This window comes from Gambusia affinis, linkage group LG14, assembly GCF_019740435.1.
Source record: "Gambusia affinis linkage group LG14, SWU_Gaff_1.0, whole genome shotgun sequence".
Lineage (NCBI taxonomy): Eukaryota > Metazoa > Chordata > Actinopteri > Cyprinodontiformes > Poeciliidae > Gambusia > Gambusia affinis.
In genome coordinates, this window is record NC_057881.1 from 19353498 (window position 1) to 19378111 (window position 24614).

The following is a 24614-nucleotide window of genomic DNA, read 5'->3' on the forward strand; positions in this document are numbered from 1 at the left end:
TTGAACTTGTACAATCACTGATTCAGGCAATTTAAACCATCATCCACACAGTTTGTGGCTCAGTATAAAAGAGCAATTCGAGTCTAAATGGAAAAATCATGTTTACCATCTCTCTGGGCACTAAAGTAATAAAGTCAGTTAACTTCATTTCTAGCATAGCATATCGTAAGCATGGGTGAAACTGTGTTTGAGTCCAGCTGAAATCATTCTGTCCGTCGTTCAACCAATGTCTTCTTGTTTTAGGAATGGCTATCATGAAAGGAGAGTATTTTGCTAATGAGAAAAAATGTCATAATTATAACAAAGGACTTCCAGCTGACAAATTGAGTTACAATGAAGTAGAACTCAGTGTTGTCCAAAAGGCCCATGTTGACTATCTGCTTGAGGGAAGGGCACTGCAGACTCACATTGCCAACTGTTGCAGAGGTTGCTCAACATTGGCAGCACGTGATTGTGAGTGCATCTGCATGCAGAGTTAAGTGAAGACATTAAGACCATGTAATTATGACAGAAAGGGTGGCTTAAAAGTATGTTCTGTCCATGACAAACAGACATGGACAGAAATTTGCTGCAAAGTTATTTTCTATGGATTACTTTAGAGATCATGAAAATTATTTGTTTGGAGAACAAACACTGAGAGTCCTCTGTGGCATGCCAAGAGTGAACTACTCCAATGCAATACTGTTTTTGTGTGGGGTGTCTTCTCATGCCAGGTTGTAGATTTACTGTCCTTAGTGACGGCATCGTTGCTGGTGGATAAACACAAACAAAAATCAACTACACGAGTACACTTTCACAAAGTAAAAATCTGAGTACATACTTTATTCCCTGGTCTTGGTCTTTAATGTGCTGTAAGTTCAATAATTTCTCTAACACATTTCTAAGGTTTTCACAGAACAGCTGTAATATAATCAAAATAAATAGGATAAGGACTGAATTTATTTACCAATTTGGCAATTTCTGAAGTCAATCTGTTGGACTAGATTTTCTAGGAGCATCAAGAAAACAAATATGTGTAATACTCTGACAAGATTTAGATTTCTATCGTAGTAACAAATCCTTTCTCTCTCTCGGTCTCTATCTTATACAAACAGACACACTAACAAAAAAGATAATGCAAAGTGAGAAACCCAAATCATCTTTATTATTATCAACATGCAGGATACAGAAAAAAGCTTACAAATTAGACTCTACCACAAACGCTTTTCTACCATCCTGAAACTCTTTACAATGTACGAAGGTTATTAAGAAATTGTTACAATTGTCCATTAGTTATTCATTTCCATTTAGCAAAATCACAAGCAAATCTGTAAAAAAAAAAAAAAAAAAAGGAACCCCAAATGCCCGAGATTACCCCACTGCTTCACACAAATGACAGAGATACTTTATTTCATAACTAGCAAGCGGCTACTCGAGATTGGATATTAGTGGGAGCTGAATTATGCATGCATTCATGCAGTACACTAAATTGAATGCCACCAGTCCCACAAATAACATTTGCAATGCTAATTCTACGCATGTGGGGAGGGGAGGGAGTTTCCAGGCTCATGTTCAGGCTTTTCCCCTCAAATGTTGGGGAACCTTTAGCATTGTGTACTTGCTAGTTATCTAAATAAGGTAGAAGTGTCATTTCTTTCAGTGGGACATGGTCAGACTACACATGCCGGTTCTGAAGACTGTTAATATTTCTACAAATACATTTTCAATATACAGTATATAGCAATAATTTCCCAAGTGATGCCATTGTGGCCAAACATGCAATAGTCATCAATGGAGTAGTTCAAATTGCTTTACCATAACAAGCTAATTCTCTCAGCTAGACTACAGTATGTTGTACTAATGTGTATATGTATTTTCTTATATCTACTTGTGCTTTTAGACATGTATATATTGTACAATATTTGGATGTTTTTTATATAACTTATCAGGGGTGTAACAAGATCTGGTTATGAAATTCCACTGGATTAAAACCCTTTAGTTTCAAAATCAGTCAGACTTTGACTTTAGCTTAGTAATTATGGCTGATGCAAGAGTGTTTTTAGTAATTTACGTATGTTTATATTTGCAGGTATAGTGTTAAGTGATTTCACCCCAGTGCCATAAATACTCCTTGGTTTAATTTCCTCCATTGTCAGATCCTCCACTGTCTTCAGCTTGTTGATGGCAGTCTGTTCTTGCCTCCTGAGTTGTGTTATCAAAATCCTTTAGTTACTAAGCTCCTTCTGTCCCTGTCTCTGCATTTGGGACCCCAGCAAAACCGACACATGACATATTTCGCACTGAAGTGAAGCCAGGGTTGCAAAGCGCTATCCAGTTTGTTTAATTTTGTGACTTTTGTCTTGTCAAGCAACACCGAGCTGTTATCATGAGCCCTGCACATTGACCAGAAGCTGCTATCTATGTTTAAGGCTCCAACTTTTAAAGTACAGGAAAGCAAGTCGTTTTTGAGATGAACTGATGTGGTGAACAATCATGAAGGCTGTTTGTCAGGCTTGCCGACGACATTGGTTACACAACCAATGAAGAAGAGTCTACAGCTTTTAAATTATTTACCACAAAGCGTTCAGGTACTCAAAAGAACACAGGAATAGTGAGAAATGAGATCTGAACAATTTCCTGAAGCACTGTGAGCATCTTAGGCTAACTGTGTGCCAGAAATGACGGAAAAGTTGGAGTTTGTTTCACAGGTTCATTATAGAGCTAGAGTTGACACCCCAGTCACACTACCGCTTAACTGCCCTGAATTTCAATGGAGCCTGAAGATGCACTGCCTAAGGTAAATAATGCTCCAGCATTGCCCTCTTACATGTTGCTCCATAGAATGCATTATCTGATTTCCAGGTAAACCAGGCAGGCACAGATTTTTCTAAAGATGTCATAAAACTCAGCAGGATGGGTGCTGCAGGTCTCACATGCCATGTATGCAGTACTTCATCCATCCATCCATCCATCCATCCATTTTCTATACACCCTTTGCCCCTAATGGGGTCGGGAGGGTTGCTGGTGCCAATCCCCAGCCAACGTTCCGGGCGAGAGGCGGGGTCACCCTGGACAGGTCGCCAGTCTGTCGCAGTGCAGCACTTCACTGCTACACATATAATGCTGCAATAACCCATTCATCCATCATCTTCTGCTTAATCCAAGGCAGGGTAAAGCAGAGAGGCCTAGACTTCCCTCTCCACAGCCACTTGGGGTAGCTTTTTTGTGGGAATCCCAAGGCTTTTGCAGGACAGCCCAGAAAACGTAGAACCTCCAGCGTGTCCTGGGTCCTCTGGGTCGCCACCTGGTAAGACGTACCCGGAACATATCCCCATAGAGGCATCCAGGAGACATTCTAACCAGACAACCAGCCCACTTTAACAGGATCCACTCAATGTGCAAAATCCCAAGAATAATACTAATGAATCTCATGCAACACTACTATCTGATTTATTTGGCAATTTTTTTTTTCTGGCCACCTAACGGCACTTGTTCAGCACTGAAAACTCATTCGGATCATCTGAAGAATATTCCAGTATAAAAACACACCACAGCTATACAGTGATGTGATTTCAGAAGTAATAGACCACTTGTTATTACAGATGGACAATGTGAATTCCACACTCTTGATCCCAGTATACACGCTCTATTCAAAACAGAAGCGGATCAAAAGCAGCACACTTTGGAAGCATAACAAGACAAATGTTCCACAAAATTAGCTTAATTTCTTCACCTTTAGACCTGCATGAGGTCCAGCGTGGCAACATGCACAGCAAGATAAGAAACTGCATGATCAGCAGCTTACGGACTAATCAAAGATTTTAGGAATTACAGACCTCAGTTCAGTATCTCAAGCTTAAAATCTGAAATTCTTTAAATATTTAATTGGGATTAAGATCACTATTATTACTATTATTTCATTACAAGAGCACAAAAAGGAACAAGTTTATTGCTTTGGTGAAATTATAATTCCCTCTCTACCCGCCAAAATGAACAAGCATCCATCCATGCTTTGTTTGGACCCACTTATCATGGCAAGGTTGTGGAGAGGCTGCTGCCTATTTCTAGTGGTCATTTGATAAGCATAATAACCTCATTATATGAACTGGTCATAGCCAGACTGAATTATTTTAAATTAATTACTGACTTGTGGAAGGCAGATTGGTAAAGCAAAAAAATTCCCTGACTCCCCCAGCTATTGCTAAAAAAAAGAATCATGCTTCCTTTTTGAGAACCCATTATCTTGCATTGCTTTGTGTGGTCTTGTTTCATTAAATGGATGTTTTGTTACACCCCTGTAACTTATATATGTATATGAAAGTGTTACGTTTACATATGTGCATGTTGTACATCGTCAGGGGCTGAAGGTTCTTGAGGACTCGTAGTCCGATATACACTTAGGTTTGATTCCTTTTGCGCTGTAGTAATCCATCACTTGGTTAGGAACTTCAGCCAAAACACTCTTAGCCAAAGCAGCTGGAGAGGCCTGAAGAAAACAGAGACAAAGAGGAGATGTTTGAAACATGCAAACACACACTCGCACACGCACGCACGCCCGCACACATAAGCACACACACCACTATCCACTCTAAGATCTTCAGCGGAAGAATGTAAGCTATACTGTGTGTAGACCACCGAGACTGAAGTGATCCGACAAGATTGTCTGACAGCTTCTAAAATATTCTTGCTTTCCGTGTTTTTTGTTCTCTGGTGTCACTTGATTTTTGTGCACAACACGTGTGTGGGTGTGTGTGTGCGTGGGTGCGTGTGTGTGTGTGTGTGTGTGTGGAGGGGGGGAATAGCCCAGCCAAAAAAAAAAGAAAAAGGAATTGCATCATATTCTTTGAGCTCCTGTCACCCTTATGCATAAAAGCGCCGTCTTAACACAACATGAAAGTAAACAATCGCACAAAAACTAAGCCACAGACTCTGCTTTTGCATGGAATTAACAATGCACAGTACTGAGATTATGTTTGTTCTTGTTTGCTCAATGTAGACTGATCTTTAGTTTGACTGGGCTGACGCAGGCCTCTTTTCCAAGAAGGTCATTTGACAGTAAGCTGCTACTTTGTTTGACCTTGGAAATGTCAGCTTTTTTTTTCACTGACATGTAACAATGTAGAATTAAACAAATCCAGTGTGATATCATTATCATCATCATAAGCTCAGCAATGGGACTTAATTATTTTATGTGTCATGATTTCTTGATACATGTGAGCTAACTAGCTAAAGGTTTGTGTTTAATGGACACAGCGGACTCCACACCAAATACAACCTCTCACTGAGTGAGACGCATGGTTGCATGTTCAGATCTCCCTGTCAGCAACAGGCCCATATTCATACAACGATACGGAGTTTTCAATGCAGCCTCGAATGGAGCGATAAAGTGCAACTTGTCATTTGTCTAGTGAGAAGAAAGGAAAGAACTGAAAAGAAATTGATTTCTCATTGCTGTATCACGGCAGAGTTTTCCTTTATTGTCCCATAGTGATAAAGTAAAGTGTCCCATTTGGGAAATCAGGAAACACAAGCATAATTGTTTTTCTTCTTCTCCGCCTGATCTGATTTGCAATGTTTTTGTCTGCTTTGTATTTATTGCCACCGTTTGAATGGGAGGTTTATTGATACTACTGGTGCACACAGAGTGTGTTTTGTAAGAGTCTGATGTTGGTGGTGAGGCCTAGCAAGCCTTAGTGAGCAGCTTGTAACAAGCCTGGGTTATTTTCATCTTGACCAACCCTGACTGATGGCTGGCTGGTCGGATGCTCAAAAGCCTGATTTATTTATTTATTTATTCATTTATTTATTTATGATTGGTGAACACATTATGCCTAGCTGCAGAAAGATCATTCTTAAAAATTAGGAAGCGAGACCTCAGCTTCTGGCACTAATATGCATTTGTAGTTTTAGTCTTTTGTACCCAAACAAACTGTCTGCCACAGGATAACACTTTTGAACCTGCATTTGGGACTTCTTGTTGAATTGGCAATGAAGTCCCCTGGCTGACTTCAGCAGATACCAGGAAGGCAAAAACATTTGCTGTCACAGGAAAGTTGCCAAAAAGTGAAAGCTCTGGAATCGTTCACCTTAGTCTCTTTTGTAAATAAATAAGCTGGGGTTTTTTTTTGTAAACTAGTCAGTTCTAGACGCAGGGCAGCCATGTTGGATGTTGTTGTGGGGTCATGTTTGTTTCATTTAGAATATTTGGGAACCACTGCTTTAGGTCACAAGTCTCCAACCTGTGGCTCCAGAGCCACATGTGGCAGTCAAACATGATAAATAAATATGACTTGACTGTGTTTTAAATTAGTAAAGCCATGTTTTACAGTATATTATCTGCATGTATCATTTAATTTCTTAAGCTTTCTGGAAGTCTTCAGGCGTTTTTTTCTTTGACCTATTTTAATTCACATGTGTATGTCTCAGAAAAATGGCTTAGATAATATTGATGTAAAGTGGCTTTCAAAGAAATGTGTTTTTTTCAGTTTTTTTAAACATGGGATTTTCTTGTATAGTTCTCCTGCTCTAGATATTTTTTTATTTTTCCTCAGACATTTTCTTTGACCTCGTTCTGTCATATTCTCTTATTTGTAAGTATGCACTGCACAACATGATCTAATGGTAAGGTACCAGTACTGAACAGAAACATAAGTTAAAACCTGCGAAGACCTTCAGAAAGTATGAAAAGTAAAAATCAAGGGCAAGTTAAAACACTACAAGAGAGCCTGGATTTTTTTTGTTGTTGTTGTTTTTTTTTTGTATGCAGGTGCTGTATAAAGAAACCAATTACGGTTTATAAGTCCAAATGACTGTAAGCTGAAAATACACAAACGTTTTGTTCATACTTGAGTAATAAATCTGTAAAGATATGCTGAAAACACTGAAAAGTAACTGTTACGTAGAGAATTTCAGTCATCGTCACATTTTTCAGTGCTTGCAGGAACGCCAGGAATCAAGCAGACAGATTCGCATGACTTTTGAATCCTCAAAGTCAGAGAGGCCGTTGTACTCAATCTCACATAATTCCACGAGACAATGCATCATCAAAGCGCCTTCACCCAGGCCTCCTCACCCTCTTCTTCCTCCGTTCCCCTCCTCTCATTTCTAGCCTCCCACCGCCTCTCGTTCCTCCGCTCCTGCCTACCTGTTATCCCCCACTCCGCCTGTCACCCAGCAGCTCCGTCCTCCTAATCCCTTCTGAAAAGAGACGACGGAGCAGAAAATCACCTCTCCACCTCTGTCACACACTCCCTCGCTCTCTTTTGTCTTTAGCTCTGGTCTCCAGCTGACCCCCTCGAATGCCATCTCTAGCGAGCTGTCTGCCTCCCTCATCTCCCTCCACAATATTCATCGCCTCTCCTCTCTGGCCAATTCTCCCTCCTCAAACACTCGGTACATGTTCCCTCTCCTTAACTTACTGATGCGATGGGATATAATTGCTTAATTTCCCAGCTTGTCACAAGCCAAACTCACCATAACGGACCCCGCCAAATCCATCTGGTCAGAGCCAAGCGAAATGAATGCCAGTGGAGAGGGAAAGACGTAAACACAAATGAACATGAACACACAAACACTCAAGGGAGCGGAGACCTGATGTGTTTTGATGAGACTGGCAAGCATATTACACCCACATTGGGGGGAGGGGGAAAATCCTCGTCATTTTAAGTGCAAGAGCAACAAATGTCCTAACTTCAAAAGCTGAGTCTCGCAAATATATATAGTGTATGCAAAAGCAACACTAGCAAGACTTACCAATAATGTACATGGCATTTAACAAATATATTCAAGACGACTTTTGAGTTGATACTCATCCAAGTTAAGAAAATAAACTTACTTTAAGTTGCCTCTTATACCAAACCATGTTTCCTTTAGGCTTAAGTAGCTCTGGCTCTTGAAAGTGCCCCACAATTCACTTTGAAATAAAATCCAATAACATTTTCTACATTGTGAAGTCTAGCCTGCCGTTTCAACATAAAAATTTAAGTGGCTGTCTTACTTTTCAAATATCCCGGTCAAACTATTGTTTTGTGGTTCAGTGTCGTGTGTATATCAAAAAAAAAGAAAATGCCATGACATTATGTATTACTTTACGGCAGATTTCTCAACAGTTATTGAAAGTAAAATACAAGATTGTCATTTGTGTTTTCCTTCATGTATTGTGTGTTTGGAGCCTAATTACACCAAGTAAAATTCAGGATAAACAAGTTAATAATAATAATAATAATAATAATAATAATAATAATAATAATAATAATAATAATAATAATAATAATAATAATAATAATAAACCCTGTGTTTAAAAAAAAAAGAAAAAGTACAACAAATGCTATAGTACCTAAAGTTTGGGTGTTTAGTTCTCTGCTTACAAAAGTTCCAAATCTAAATTGTTTCTCCACTAACTTTCTGCCAGGAACGGCTTCAAGGAGAACTAAATAACCTGCCCAACCTCTGTCGTCTGATCTTTATCCTTCTTGACTAATTCGCCTCTCTAAACTAGAGAAGGAAAACAATCTATCTTTATAAAAGTCTTTGGGAACTTCTCTGCTTGACAAATCAAAGTGGATTGTGACCAGGGGGATTTTTGTGCGGGAAGCCTTGCAAAAAGCTGCTCTGTTCAGGGCTGAACATCGGCAACTCATTATTATTATTTTGTTTGCTTTTGGTTTTGTTTTTTCACCCCACACAGCAGCAGCACCATAACATAATAGTGGGACTTTTGTGAGTCAAACCTTACAGTTGCTTGACAAAGTGGCGGCGTTTGGTGGGAGTGCAACTGCGTGCATTTGTGACGTACACCTACGTGTTTGAAATCCTTGAAGGGGACAAACTGAACGATGTCCCGGAGGACGGGCTCGCCCTTGGGGGAGCGCAGGATCCCGTCGTCGCCGTCTAGGATCTGCATGTCCGTGAAGTCGGCGTTACCCACGCCAACGATGATGACCGACATGGGGAGGTGGGAGGCATGCACGATGGCCTCCCGCGTGTCCGCCATGTCTGTGATGACTCCGTCCGTCAGGATTAGCAGGATGAAGTATTCCTGGCGTGACGAGGTAAAAAGGCAGGAATGAAACTGATGTTTCAAAAGTGACTTCCTGTCAGGGGCTGATTTAAATAAAAGCCATTCTTATCCACCGGAGGGAAGCAGATGGCATTAATGCAGAGAAAAGTCATGCTCCAAAATTTATGACTGGAATTAAATTAATATCAATCAGCCCTCTTCAAATGTACACACACACACACACCCACACACACCTACACACACACACACACACACACACCTACACACCCACACACACACCGACACACGCACACACACACGTCTCCTTTTTCAGTTTATTCCATTTAACTCGTCTTATCCCTTCTTATCTGTCACTTTTTGTCTTTTTCCTTACTTCAATTTCTCCTTGTCTATCAGTAGTGAAAGATCACAGCAATAAAAATCTATTCTATGTTTCATCTGTGCTGTTCACTCTCTCACCATGGCCTCTTTGGTGTGCATCTCCTCGGAGGCAGAGGAGGCCACTTTCTGGATGATTGGGGCGATGTTGGTGGGCCCGTACAGCTGGATTTTAGGAAGGCAGTTCTGGTAGGCCTCCACCACACCTTGGATCCCTGAAACACGGACATATGTGGGTTCTCGCCGCTTTCTTAATTTGTTTTCCCACCCTTCCACCAGTGTGTAAGCTGCGCCCACGCCGGCCTCGCGGAGTCGAAGTTCGCGTACTTGCAAACGTGTCTGCTAGAATAAATCAGGCTCTCTGCGTGTGACTGCGCTGCAAGGTGAATGAGCATTTTTCGAAAAGCACTCCCTTATGGTCCTCACAAACGCATGACGTGACACACACACACACACACCTTCACAACAGCGACTGCAGCTATGTGCGGAGAGGAGCACAGAAGCCCATTTCACACATACAGATTAGTGTTGTTTCTCTCTGTGTCTCTGAGCCTGAAATACATCCTGCAGCATTGTGACAAACCTCCCAGCTGCATTGGTCTGCACGCGGGGTAATATGTGCAGGCGTGGCCATATGTGTGTGTGGTGTATAATGTGAGGGAGACAGGCCTATAGTGCTTTCTGTCAGTCTGTCATGGTGCATCTAAAAATGAGCAAAGTTATGCGTGTTTGAGATGCGTTAAATCACCAGCGCATTCTGGATTTTCCTCGTCGAAGTTCACAGCGAAGTCATGTGAAACCTGCAGGCATGAAAGAGAAGAGAGAGGAGAGAGAAGAGGGCGGGGAGAGAGGGTCTTCAACAGCTGCGACAAACCGATCGCTCAGCACAATGTGTCAAGTCCGGTTTACAGGCCTGACGCACAATTTCTGCTTTCATGCTGATCAAAAGTAAGCGGCACCTCCAGAGGAGGTTTAAAATTGAATCTGAACCATCCAGAACTCCCCTTGCTTCACTGACTATACAAGCGTGCAACTCTGGTTGCTTACCTTGAAATCCGGTGGTATCAGAGCTCCGAAACCAAACGCAGGAAACATTTTATCACTGCAGAAAAGGAATGAGACACAAATTACTGAAAACCAAGAGAGAGAGAGAGAGAAAGAGAGAGAGAAAATAGTAAAAAAAAAAATATTATTATTATATACGCCTTTTTAATTAATTTATATTTGCACGCTACAAATACAAAATTCAGTGTGCCATTTGGTTTTTATATGGTAGACTGACACAAAGCAGCACATCTAAATAAATAAGGTTACATTGACTTCAGAGGTAAAATAGATGTTTTTTTGTTTTGTTTTGTTTTGTTTTGTTTTGGGGTTTTTTGTTTTTAGAAAACTTTAACAAAGAGCATTAGGAAAACAAAGAAAGACAGTAGACAGGTCAGAAAAAATATACTTGTGAAGAAGTTCAAAGTCATGCACTTTACAAATAAGAGGAAACTAAAACTTATCATCACCCCTAACCACAATCCCCAGCAGTGGTGCGTCTTCTTAATAGTACTTTGAGGGAGCTTCTACCTCCCCACCAGAGCCCAACAAAGCACAGGAAATTATGAGAGATTCTAGGAAGAGATCAAATGCATTGCAGTCCCGCACAAAGCATGTTGGCTAATCTTGCTATTCTCAGCAGCCAGCAGGGGAAGCCTACTAAACATTTGGGGGGTGGCAACGCCCCATTGACAGGGCAAAGTAATAGAAAACTTTCTCATTACACAATTGCTAATGCCACCCTGGAGAAGAATGCCTAAGGACCATATCCAAAACCACCACTAATGTGTGGAAATGCTTTTTTTTTTAATGATTTTTCTTACAGCAGGGATGGAAAAGCTGGTCGGAGTTAATTGGAATATGGGTGAAGCTGGATACACGGCAACACTGAAAGATAAATCTGTTGGAGGCTTGAGAGTCGGGGAGAGGTTTTACTTCCAGCACGACAATGAACCCTCAACACACAACCACAGCTGCAAAGAAGTAGTTTAGATCAAAGCATATTTTGTGTTAGAATAGATCTAACACAAAGCATTAAACCAAATTCAATTGAAAATCTGTGGCAGTCCTTTAAAATAGATATTTACAGATATTCTCCATCCAACATCAAGTCCAACAATGACTTGACGCGATCCGCTGGGTTTCCTTAAATAGAAACCTTTTTAATTACTCTGAGTAACTAACTGAGAATACAGTTCTGTTTGATAACTAGAATCAATTGGAATGCAAGTGTGGTTGAATTGAAATGATTTTTTTTGGGGGGGGGGTTTTGTTAAATGTCTTGAGATGACATTTGTTGTGAACTGGGGCTGCATAAATAAACTGAATTAAAGTAAATTGAACTTGACAGAGCTTGGGCTCATTTGCATACAAGAAAGGACAGTCTTTAGTTGTTGAAGATTCCTCAAAGTTTGGCTGCTGTTACTGCAATGGTGGGTTGCTCTATAAACTGATAGAATACGAATGCATACCAAAAGAAAAAACAAACTTTTTTTGCTCTTTCTGATTGAACAGTAAATCTCTTTCTTAATCTACTTTTTAGTTTCACGTCATATTTAGGGCCAATCATAGACACTGTATGGCACAAAGTCAAAACTCTGTCAAGGACTTTAGATGTAAAGCAAAAAACTACAACTGCAAGTTACTTCACCTGTCATAGTCCTGACAGATCTCCCCTACAGCCACCAGGGCTTTGAGGTACTCGTTGGGTTGGTAGGGATGGATGTAATGGAGAGAGCAGCTATTTCTTGGATCCCCATTGGATGCTGTGAAGTCTATGGCCACCTGGGACAGAATAAAAAATAAAAAAATAAAAACAGTCACAAAGCACAAGCGAGCACAAACTAGCGATTGAGTGCACAAGTGCAAATGTCTATCACTGTGTCCTGGATGTCTTACCGTGAACTGAATCTGGCAGCCTCCCATGATGTAATCCAGGAAGGAGTACATTTTGATGATCTGTCAGGAGAGATCACTTTAATTAAGGCTGCGGTCATGAATTGTTCATGGGGTATGAAAAGACAGATAGATAGTGGTTGCTGTCTCGGTGGGAGAAGTGCTTCCCTAACAGGCTCAAACTGGCTTTCCGCATGAATCGTGATAATGAAATATGCAGAGTACAACGAACACATGGTTGCATATCAAGACAACGGTACAACCAATGCCATTAAATGCATCACCATGAACTGCTGGGTAAACAACAAAATTGTGTTTTATCAAAACTGACAAAGAAACAGACTGAGTAGATGCTGACTGGAACAAGATGGAGCGTTTTGGAAGAGGGGAATCGATTCATTTGACGGTGCCAGCCACGATTACTGGCACTCCTGGCAAAGATGTGTAAACAGCATTGAAAAAACCCCAAAAACAAATCTTGTGTTGCAGTAACATAACCACGCTGAAAGTTTGAAAAGTCCTGTCTTCAATTTAGGTACAATAGAGAGTAAAGAATACTAGTGACAAGAAATAGTTTTTTGCAAAATCTCCAGGGTTACAGAAATCATCACTGTTCATGGCTGGAGCATTGAGAGAGATGGATCTCTCGCCATTCCTCTTTGTACAACGAGGACTAAGATAATCTTAGAGGTAAGCTGGATTTATGACTGACAAAAAACTAGTATATTGATATGGTTATATCATGTGATTTATATGGTTGCATTATATCAATATTTATGGTCTGCGTGACATAAATGAGGCCTTAAGTCCTCCAAAAGCCTACCGAATCACAAAATGTACCGTCTGCAGGCAGTCATGAACTGTCAAAAGGTTCCCAAAGAGAAAACTCTCCATGTTTACATTTGTGATATTAGAAGAGAACAATATTTTTGATTTTGTTTGTTTCTCATACAGATTAAGTCTAGTATGTTCTGCGTGACATAAATGAGGCCTTAAGTCCTCCAAACGCCTTGTGGGTTTATTTTCCAGTGAAGATGTACAGAGTGCTTATTTTTGTTGAATCCAAATCATTGCACATGGACAGCTAGCAGAAGTTTAGAATAGACACATCTCGGTGTCACATGTTGAACATGTACATGTTGAAACCTAAATTGAATTGTGTCCCCGAAGCCATTATTAGACAAAAAAAAACAACAACATATTGACACCATTAAACAGGTGCAATGGTAATTTTCATATTATCATTCGCTTGCATCAGCCAAAGAAACAGTTAGGTTGTTCTGGTAGCTCTATGCCACCAACATAAAAATACACTTGGATTGGAGCGCTCTAGTAGGCCGCTCCGGGAGAACATTTGGATATCTCCACTCTGCTGACGTGTCCTCAGGCCCCACATTGCCTGAGCAGTCCAGATGGGACCCCAGGCAGGATGGTGCATTCGTGAGCCCAGGAAACGGGGAGAAGAGTCGTGGGATTGAAAGGTCAAGGAAATATGTTTTCTAGTTACGTCTACTGGGAAGTATGAAAATGCAATAAATGGAAAACAACCAGTAAGTCAATGTTACAGTCCATGAATTGAAGGTAGTATTAATATGTAGTCTCTAGCACGCTGGGTTTATGACAGTGGAGCAAAATGTACTGTTTTTATTTTTCATCTAGCCACTTGGCAGCATATTCCATAACACTGGCATTAAGTTGTTATCCACTAACATTTTAAAATATTTTGTTCAATCTACACAATGACAAATAACAGGTTTAACACACAATTTGAGAAAATGGTTGGATTAATGGGGGCTGCACAGTGGCGCAGTTGGTAGAGCTGTTGCCTTGCAGCAAGAAGGTCCTGGGTTCGATTCCCGGCCCGGGGTCTTTCTGCATGGAGTTTGCATGTTCTCCCTGTGCATGCGTGGGTTCTCTCCGGGTTCTCCGGCTTCCTCCCACAGTCCAAAAACATGACTGTCAGGTTAATTGGTCTCTCTAAATTCTCCCTAGGTGTGAGTGTGTGTGTGAATGGTTGTGTGTCTCTGTGTTGCCCTGTGACAGACTGGCGACCTGTCCAGGGTGAACCCGCCTCTCGCCCGGAACGCAGCTGGAGAGGAACCAGCAACCCTCCTGACCCCATTAGGGAAGAAGGGTGTTCAGCAAATGGATGGATGGATGGTTGGATTAATGGAAGAAAAGGATAAATAAGAGAGAAAAAGAGAAATCCAACTTAGATCCCTTTGAGTGTCATGTAGATGATCTCAGCGTCCCAGAGCGCGCTTGGCTCTGGTCATCCTCTCTTTATGAGCCAAAAATGCAAGAAAATCTGCTTGTTTGCCTAATCTGGACAGCCCTCTACCGACACTGATGCATTCGCATGCATCTGAAGCTCTTTTTAGTACATGGTGCAGAAAGGACATGGTCTCCTCAAAGCAGCATACAATTAGCCAGTAAAAAGTGCCAGAAAACAGGGTCGCCTCGAGAAAATGTCTGTATAAAAGTATTCACACCTGTTGAACATTTCCACAGTTGGTCACATTACAAACACGTTTCAGCGTGTTTTATCGGGATTTTATGTGTCAGACCAACACAAAATAGTTTCCAACGGTGAAGTAGAAGGAAAAGTATTCATGGTTTTCAAAATAATAATAATAAAAAAAACAACAACTTTATATGAAATCCATAGAAGCAATTCATGTAGTGTTTGGATTCGACCTCCCTCAGTCCGCTTTGTTGAATGGCCCTTTATTTAACTCTTTTGGTGCGCCTCAACCAGTTTTAGCATCTAGAGAATTTTCCCCCATTCTTCTCCGCAAATTAGCTCCAGCTCGGTCGGAGTGGACAGCTTGTCAGGGAAAGCGTCCCTATTGCACGATGCTCCACGTTTCGCATCAGGGTGGATGTGTCGCTTAGTGTGACCTTTTCACCACAAAAAGAATAATTTGCATGTGGGCCGAAAAGTCCAGTTCAGGCCTCTCAGCCACTTTCTTCCACGTGTTTACTGCAGCCTACCAATCTCTTGTAGAAAACGGTGAAATTTGCTTCTATGGCTTTCATATAACAACAGCTTTCTTCTTGCAACATATCCATAATGTCAAATTTGTGGATACTGTGGGTAGTTTAAACTGATTCTCCTCTGCAAGCTAGTGATCTGTACAGCTTGTCCAGAGTTACCACATGCCTCTCGGCTGCTTCTCTAATCGATGTTCTCCTTGCCCAGCCTGAGTTCAGTAGATGTCCAACTGTGCCTCACTCTCTATTTGTGCATGAGGGAAGAAACAATGCTTTGTGAGATGTTCAATTCCTATGAGATTATTTTATAACTTAACCCTGCTTTTAACTTCTAAATAAATTAATGCCCTTACTTGTTTGTTGTGTTCCTGATCGTTATGATTCTTTCAAGCAAACCTCGGGAGGCCGTCGCAAATTTTTAGACTGAGATTAAATTATACACAGGTGGGCTCTACTTACTAATTACATATAAGGCCATGGATTTGAACTATGGGTACCAGAGAAAAAGGGGTTACATCAAAACGAAAGGCCATGCTTTTCAGATTAGTTTTTTAATTCGAAATAATCAAAACCACAAATCAGTTTGCTTTCACTTCATAGTTATATGAAAAAAATATATCTTATTATATTAAGTCTGTGTGAGAAATTGTGAAAAAGTATACTTTTGTTAAACATGGATGCAATCTTGGCATTTTGTTAAGATCTGAATTACAGGACATTTTAAAGACACAACAACTAATCACCAAAACAGTTCTCGCCCTCGTCGTTTGTTTCAATCACGAACACAAGAAGCACACAAACATCAGGATTATGCTGTGCAAATTACCTTGCAGTGGTTGAGTATGACAGTTCCAGAGTTTCTGTAATTCTTCTTCTTCATCTGATATTTGGGGTTGATGCATTCCCACTGAATCTGAGAAAAGACAAGAAGGTGGCGGCGGTGGGTGCTTTTGCACTTGAGGCTGTTCTAAGGCACTCTCTGCGTATTGTTACACAAGAAATTATTCAGATGTGGTGCGGAGGGAGCGCAGAGGAAGCCGCATGCCCAATTACATGCAGAGCACATGCGAGCCAAGGCTTTGATTTTGAGCATGCATTTTCTTACCTGCTTGCCCTCTTGCTCAGCCCTCATCATCTCCTTATACGTGGTTTGAAACTCTCCAATAAAGTCATGTTTGCCATTGGAGTCCCAGTCCCAAACCGTGCACTAGCGCAGAAACAAACACACACACACACACACACACACACACAGGAACACGTGGTGAGAAGAACTGCTACCTGAGCATCCACACATGCACCCACAGCTCTGCAAAGAAATGCCATGCTGAATGATTGATGGGGTGGAGTTGGTGGGGGGGCCATGGAGCAGTGAAATATTAATCTGACGATGCTGAGAGGCTTTAGAGGCGGCTTTATGAGTGTCAGGGTTTAGACGTAATAGTTTTTTTCTCTCTCAGAGGAGATATTTCGCGATATAACTGACTACAATCAAACCGGGGTCAGAGGACAAAGCGTCAACACCTCACAAAGAAGCAATCTGATCATTTCAAAACATGACAAAATACTTTTATGTGTACAGACACGCACAGGCCACTTTATTAGGTACATATTTTTTATGGTCGCATCAGACGTGACAGTAGCAGGGTGGGAAACTAGTTGTCTTGCAAACCCGAAGTCGTGGGTTACAGCTTTCAACTGCCACCAGGCACACAGACAAGTAACCCAAAGCTCCCAACTGATCCGCATATTGGTGTGTAAATGAGTGTTGGTGAGCTTGACTGAGTGAATGGGGCTCCAGTTTGAAGTGCTTTGAGTGGCTTGTATGATTAGAAATATGCTGCTACTTATTATATCGATTTATTTGGCATTTTCACGTTTAATAGCTTGTTGACAGAAAGAGTGAATCAAACACTCAGTGAAGTTGGCTGTCTAAATAAAAGGAAGATAACTAAAGTTCTAACTTAGCATCAGAATGGTAAACAAAGGGGAAATAAGTGACAGAAGACTGTCAAAAAAAAAAAAGAAATAAGAAATAAGCCACAGCAGCAGTCAGATTAAAAAAAGGCAGACAGGTTTAAGATAATAGAAAGGTGACTCTCTATTAACATCTACAAATATCAACTTTCTAAGGAGAAAATGTCCAACCTGGAAGCAGAAGGGCTGCAGCAACAGAAGACAATGTCAGGTCTCCTGTCGACTAACAAGAAACTGAGACCTCAATTTTGGACAACCCTAGACGGTGTAAATGCTGCTTCATCCAAAGAGCCTCAATTTAAGGTACAACATTAACATCACAAGATCGAAAGTTGGTGCAAACCTTAATGATTGCATGGATCCATCCTGGCATTTAGCAGCAGTTTAAGCTTGTTTTGGTGAAGTTGTGGTGTAAGGAACATTTTACTGGCACACCGTTAGTTCCTCAACTTTTCATTGTTGAGGAACACTACAGCCTATTGTTGCTGACCACATCAATCCCTTTATGACCAGTTTCTCTTAATGGCTACTTCCAATCTTATGTGCCAAGCTGTAAAGCTCCAATTTTCTCATGAAGATGGTTTCATTGTACTCCAGTTGCTTCCAAACTCAATCCCAATAGAGCACCTTTGAGAAGTGCCTCATTTGTTTGTTATGCCGCAAAGAATTAAATGGACATAGTTTATATAACACCTTTCCAGTTATTCTGACGACTTTGCTCTATACTACGGACACGTTCACCCATTCACCCTCACAGATCGGGAGGCGACTTCAGGTCAAGTGCCTTGTCAGGAGGAAGCTGCAGTATGACCTACCGATTGCAAAGTGACTACCACTGAATTACAGTCACCCCACATTAAAATATTTCTGGAGGCAAAATGTGGAACAAACTGGCTCCAGCAAGGTGTGCCATGAAAAAAAAAAAAAAAAATTGTAAGGGGATATGGGATTTCCACTGAGGTACGGTGTTCAATGACATCCTGGACAGTAGATTTCTGATTTAACACTTATATCCAGATGATTCTTACATCTGTTCTGCTGCAGTGGGCTAATTTACTGTAAATCCTGTGACCCTCTTGCCTTTTAGGTCAAACCAGCCACCTGCAATCTGAACCAGTACAGCTGTGATGATTAAAAACAAGGACCAGCAATAATCCTCTTATTTCCTGTCTCCCACTTAAGCTGTTGAGAGCCTGCACCTGAAGTGTGCATGCCCCTTTTTTTCTTTTTTGTCTTTGCATGTGTCTCATAATTTGTGCTTTTTGTTATTGTTGTTGTTGTAGAAGTAATTTCCTTGTAGAAGGGAAGGGAGTTCTTGCTTTTGCAGCCATGCTTCACTTCAAGAGGCAGAGAGGCTGTGCGAAGGACTAATGAAAAAATGAAGAAGCTCTGTTCCATTCACTGAATACTAACTGGCGGTGAGAGTGAGAGACCAGTGAGAGTGGGGGAGAGAGGGAGGAGTAGGGAGGTGAAGAAACGAGTAAGAAGAAGTACAAAGATAGAGGCAGCCAGACTCCACAGAGGAGGGTAATGCATTTATGCATTGGTCACTTAAAGACCCTGGCGAAAGTAAAGTCCTGGACTGAATGGAAATCTCTGCGCTGCCGTTTCTAACCATTGCTGTGATGCTTCAAACAGGTAGCCCTGGAAGCCCTGGTCGATGGCATCCATGTGCGTTTCAGAGTGTGCAAGCCCTTTCTCCTGCTGTCAGGAGCCACGCAGAGTTAAGAAGCCTTTGAATAATTAATGAGCGAGTTCATGTTTATTCATGAGGAGAATAAACGTTCACAGCTGATGTGCAGCACTGCGCGCGCACAGACACGCAGGCGAGGGAAGGTGAGAGTTTAAGATGACCACTGAGCCCATTAAATGAAATAGACAGCTGCACCAAAACTGAGCCCAGTGCCCAACTGACAGACCTACTTAAGCATTTTGCAAAGGTACTTTTAAATATATATTTATCTGCGGATCAAAGGTGTTTAAATAGTTGTGTGCACCTATGGCACTGGTAGCATCCTAGTTTCTTTGTAGCATGTGTCCCTCCCACATGGTACAACTGAGCTGTGAAAAGGCCTGGATCTAAAAATCACATTATGCTTTAGTTTCCTTCAAGTCATCGCGTGGCTCAATCTAATTCTACTTCGAAGAAGTCTCAGTAAATAAGAAGAAAGACTGACTGGAGCCGAGTAAGCCTTGAATGACTTCACAACAAAAAGCAGCTCTAATGCTGCTTTTGGTGGGGCGGATATACGCAGAGAAAACAGATCTGGTATGAAAGATAAAATTAAAACTGATGGCCAGTTTCCAACCAACAGAATGATTTCTAATGGGTGGATTTATTATTAGTGTCACAAACACTTTTAGCAAACATTTAACTTAGGAGGCTTAGATTCAAAAGAGTTCAAGGCCTTTGTCAGCAATTTCTCAAATAGAAAGGGACCTCAAAAAGAAAAAGAAAAAATAGAGATTGTGGGTTTTGCACTACAATTCTGTTTTTTACTCTGCAGGACCTGCTGTGGGCAAGGAGTGAGGCCAGCTGTGGGTTTGATATGAGCAAAGGATTCAGCTGCAGATACATGGAAGAAGTACACTTCTAGCATTACAGGACCATTGTACTGGCAAATATAGATGCAACTAACAGGCAAATATTGGCAAAGATTTTTGTCTTTTGTGGTGATGTGTTTAAACTGGAGCTAACATCATGGTGCATCGGTGTTTCCTGCAAAACATTAATTTTCACTCCTATCTATAAGTGTAAAAATGTATGTTTTGTTTTCTAATCATTAAAATAGGGAAATAAATGAATGAGCACAGCTTTATTTTTGAGTTCTGCCTTGGCAAAAATATAGCCCATGTAAAGTAAGACAGAAGGACAGAAATAAAAAGATGTAAATAAGCTGGGAAAGCTTAGTTTCACAAGACTTTGTGCTTGCCCAACATCATGCACTTTGACCTCCTGTAATTTAGTTGATTGGTAACTTGTTGATTATTTTACATTCTCAGAAAACAACAGCCTTTAATAGTCTTTCTCACATTTCTCTGCAATCAACTTGCATAGTGTCCTGATTTCAGGGAGAATAAATAACTTGCTGATTGTCAGCAGAGGCTATTAGGAGCAAGTGTGTTTATTTAGCTTTGACTTTTGCATTACATCAACAAGTCATAGCTAAAAATATCTAATTAAGGTCTGCACCCTTTCAATGGGAGCACAAACTTGTGCGTGCTACTTAATGTAGATGGTTTCTTATGAACTAAGAAGAAACATTTTTGTAGATAGTCATGTTAAAAAGAAACTTCAGTAGGCGTTGATGTGCTATGTGGCCTATAAGAAAGTCGTGTGTCAAGTTACATTATGAAACCAGCTCTGCCCAAGGTTTTCCACAGAGTGACGGATTGTATTTAAGTCTAACTGGCTCCTATTATTTTCGCTTTTCTCACACAGTGGGACTTTCAAACTCACCTTTAGCTCCCTGTCGTGGTCTCCACTGCAGAGAGTGTTCAATGAAACTTTAAATGATTTCCAGATTGGGCTCAGGTTGTTCATCACTGTCTGCAGAAGAAAGCAAAACAACTTTCAGAGGAGATGTGTAACAGTTGACCACAAAATGTGAGAAACTAGACTCTTTAATTTTTTTTTTTATTAAATTTTGTCATGCTTTGATCTGTCCCCTATTGTACCTCTGGCTTAAGGGCCTTAGCCCTGATGAAAGGTGAATCTAGTTTGCATGTTCTAAAAGCTTTTCTTCATGCATCAACCTATATTTAGCTTCTTCCGTCTGCAACCAACTTCCTTGCACATATGCTGCAGGGATGGTTACAGATGCACATGTTTGCTATGTTCCCTGCATGGCTTTCTTTTAACAAAGGTTTCCTTCTTACAGTCCCATTAAGGCCAAATTGCAAGAGCTTCTCCCATCCAAGCTGTGGATTTTGGGCTCTTGGCTACATCTCTCATTAAGACTACCCTTGAAAGGCTTATCTGTTTAGGTGCCTGGCCGTGTTTTGGTAGATTTCTCTAATAAACCGTTGCTTGCTTCACAGAACAGCTGGATTTATACTGAGATCATATTCCAAAGATTTTACTGATTGAGTGTTTCCATCGAATTCAAAAAAGAATAAGGTGTGGTAGTTAAGAGGACGTTGAAGTTTGTGGCTGTAACATGACAAAATGCAAAAAGTTCAGGATGCTTCGGTAGACGCCATGTGTGCCGAATGTGTGTGTGTGTGTGTGGGTGTGCGTGTGTGCGTGGGTGTGTTTGTGTGTGTGTGTGTGTGTGAATCCACTACAATTACCTCAGTTCGGTGTACAAGCGACTCAGTCCCATCGTCATTTACTCTAAAAATCTCCAGAAAAGGATCCGACTTACTGAAGAAATCCTTGACAGAGAAAAAGAAAGAAAACACACACTTTGATCATAAACATAAATCATTCATACAACCACCAGAGCCATCATTTCACCTTCTGTCTCTGGCTTTCTTTTTGTTTGTCTCTCCTGTCCTCTCCGATTTATGCACCCCTCCCTCGATTATACTCCATCATTCCTCTTGGGTACAACTCGTTTGGATTAGTCATCCGTGGCTGTGGGTGAGGCCGCGTGTGTTAAGGGAAGCCAAAAATTAATCTAGTACTTTGCGCGCGCGTGTGTGTGTGTGTGTGTGTGTGTCTGATTGGGTTGTCTAGATAAAGGAGGGTTATTGTACGAGGGAGGTGCCCACCTATCTCCGCAGGTCTTCCTTCATGAGCTCAGATTGTAACCCTTGTATTTTGCATGCGCTATTTCATCATCAAATCTCACTGGCCTCCACCTACACACACACATATAAAGCTCAGATTCCTAAACTTCAAAAACAAGCAACTGGACAAACCGGACAAACCTTGTCGTCTAGCTTCCGAGCGCTGAAAGAGAGTTCAACGTAATCGTCGTTTCCTGACAACTCCTCTGCTGTCACCTATACAGATGGAGTGGGTGGTGGTGGGTGGTGGTGGCGGGGGGATTCGGGTAGCAGAGGGGGAGACGGACACAGAGGCGTAAGTAGGAGGTGAAAGGAAATGAGATGGAAATGAGGAACGGTGCAGAGCGAGGGGGAAACATCGTCAAATTAATTATCTCCAGAGCTTGCGAGTGCGCGGTGTGTCGCGCGCGTGTTCTGCGTGCGTCGAGCTGAGGTGGCGCTGGCTTTGGGAAGGGACGTCGTACCATTATTGAAGACTTTCCAGCAGTGTTTCCCTGTTTGAGAAGAGCTTTGGTCAGCTTCCTTTGAGAGACGATCTGAAACCAGCATACAAACAGATAAAATGCATGAAGATCAAAAGACAAAAACCCTGCCATCTTTTCATTTTTTGTTTTTTGGTGTTTCATGTAAAAAAAAAAAAAAAAAAAACAACAACAACAAAAAAACCCGCATTCATTCATATTTAATGCAACAATTGTATAACTGCAAAAACAACAAAAGACTAAATTTTTCATCAGATGTTTTACTCGCGACGTGTTTTCTGGCAGCTAGTTTGAAGTAGAGGAATTAATTTAACATAGACATGTTGCACTTGCTTTGTCTTCTTAAAGTATTCAAACTTTTTTAACATTCACACATTTTTTTAACTAACATTAATATATTTTATTGTGTGACAGAAGAGTGTGGCGGCTTATCATAACACTGAAAGAAAACAATGCAAGGTTTTCTGATTTTAAAGAATAAAGGGGGACTGAATTCCGGGTTTTTACAAAAAATACAAAAAGCAAAATATTTGTACTGGTAACAAGACAATAACGTTTATGTGGTATGAACACAGGCCATGTAAAGTTGGTGGCATACCGCTGATTGGTTTTCTAACATCAACTCCTTCCACCTCTTACAGATTTTTGAACTCTGCTCACTCATAATGGCTTTCAGAGCTAAGTTCATCTGCAGAGAGCTGCGTCTCTCCTTAGCAAACTACCAAATGCTGCCCTGATAATTGCAGCTTTCATACAGTCAGCACGATAAATTACAGTATTAAACCCTTACGTAATCTTGGCAGGAAACTTCCTGGTGTCTCTCATTTTATGAATAGATCAACTACTTCCTCCTCACTGATATTCCTCTGCACACGTTTATTGATTCGTACTAAACAGAATCATATTCTTAACCAAACCCTGGGTAAACAGTGGGATATTACAGGTAAAAAAAAAATTGTCATTCTATTAAGCAACACCTCTCTGGCATTAAAAATCCTTCTCCTCCTCTTCTGAGGCTGTTATCTTATGTCTACCAACAATTGCAAATCCACCAGCTTTATGCTGCTGATAACATCTCTGGCCTGGAAAAAAAAAGTAATAGCAAACATATTTCACTCTTCTGCAGTGCCAGCCAAATCTTTGAGATGCTGCTCTTGCTATTTCCTTACATTCAATATGTCACCAGGGGGCAACTCTCTGATGGGGGGGGAGAAAAAATCAACCAACTCATCGTCTTAATGAGCATCGAAGCAATAAACGTTTTCTCTTTAAATGGCCCCGGATGCTGAGTGATTGGAGTAAACGAAGAGAATCTTTAAATATTGATTGCAGCTATCGGCGGGTGAGGCTACATGTATCAGCGTATGCACATTTAAATGTGCTGAAAACAGTCTGGAAGAGCGTTTTAAACTAAGCCTTATGTAAATACAAACACCAAGGACACCGAAAGAGTGAATGCTGATGCTGCTAGTAGCTGAACAACAGGGTTCAACAGTTAAAGCCAGCTAAATAAAGCGCATATTATCCATCTACAAAGTGCTAAACGGCAGAGACCTTTACAATTGGTTCTTCAACTTGCTTTCAAGCAGTTCTGGCGTGGAGATCGTCTAAAAACTAGCACCCAAAGGTGGCTCTTCTACCCACATTTAGCAGGTTTCAAGCACATTTAAAAAGCAGAGAAACATCTACTCGTCGGGTGAGCTCTCTTGAAAGAATGCTCTGATGTGAGTCATAAACATCTCTTACACGCCCCAGTTCTCCTATAGAGGCGACCTACCTAACACCGTGCTCTACATTCAAGCTGCATGATGTGGTGGAGGTCGACAGTAAGTAGCGTGACCATACTTATAAATCTCGCATGTACCGGAGTAACTGTGGTCAGAGTTTTAAAGAACATGTCGTGTTCATGACAATGAATTTAACCCAGACAGGAAAGCGAATCAGAGCAAATAGGGATTGATATCTTAAGAAAGAAAATATACAATTAAATGAAATTGTACAGTGCCCAAAAGTATTCAAAGCATTTTTTTTTTTTGATTTTGCAGTTACAAAATTATTCTACAGTCAAATAAGAATTGTTCTGCTGACACGTTTGAACCTGTTTTCAGACATTT

The 24614-nt window shown here is 40.9% G+C and overlaps 1 protein-coding gene across 2 annotated transcripts in view; it reads right to left on the bottom strand.

The window, feature by feature from the left end:
• Positions 1-1122: 1122 nt before the first annotated feature.
• cpne4b (copine IVb) overlaps positions 1123-24614 on the bottom strand; it is a 36929-nt gene continuing 13437 nt past the window's right edge. Inside the window, exons 4-16 of one of the 2 annotated variants that reach the window (XM_044138389.1) lie at positions 22483-22554; positions 22160-22234; positions 21578-21661; positions 20745-20834; positions 16416-16517; positions 16137-16223; positions 12320-12379; positions 12072-12205; positions 10424-10478; positions 10125-10176; positions 9458-9591; positions 8780-9016; positions 1123-4465 (exon numbers count right to left, since the gene is read on the bottom strand). In XM_044138389.1, the coding sequence (XP_043994324.1) occupies positions 4334-4465; positions 8780-9016; positions 9458-9591; positions 10125-10176; positions 10424-10478; positions 12072-12205; positions 12320-12379; positions 16137-16223; positions 16416-16517; positions 20745-20834; positions 21578-21661; positions 22160-22234; positions 22483-22554 (1314 nt within the window). In that variant the 3' untranslated portion in view covers positions 1123-4333. The remainder of the gene's footprint in view (positions 4466-8779; positions 9017-9457; positions 9592-10124; positions 10177-10423; positions 10479-12071; positions 12206-12319; positions 12380-16136; positions 16224-16415; positions 16518-20744; positions 20835-21577; positions 21662-22159; positions 22235-22482; positions 22555-24614) is intronic. The other variant, XM_044138390.1, reaches the window with a different exon arrangement.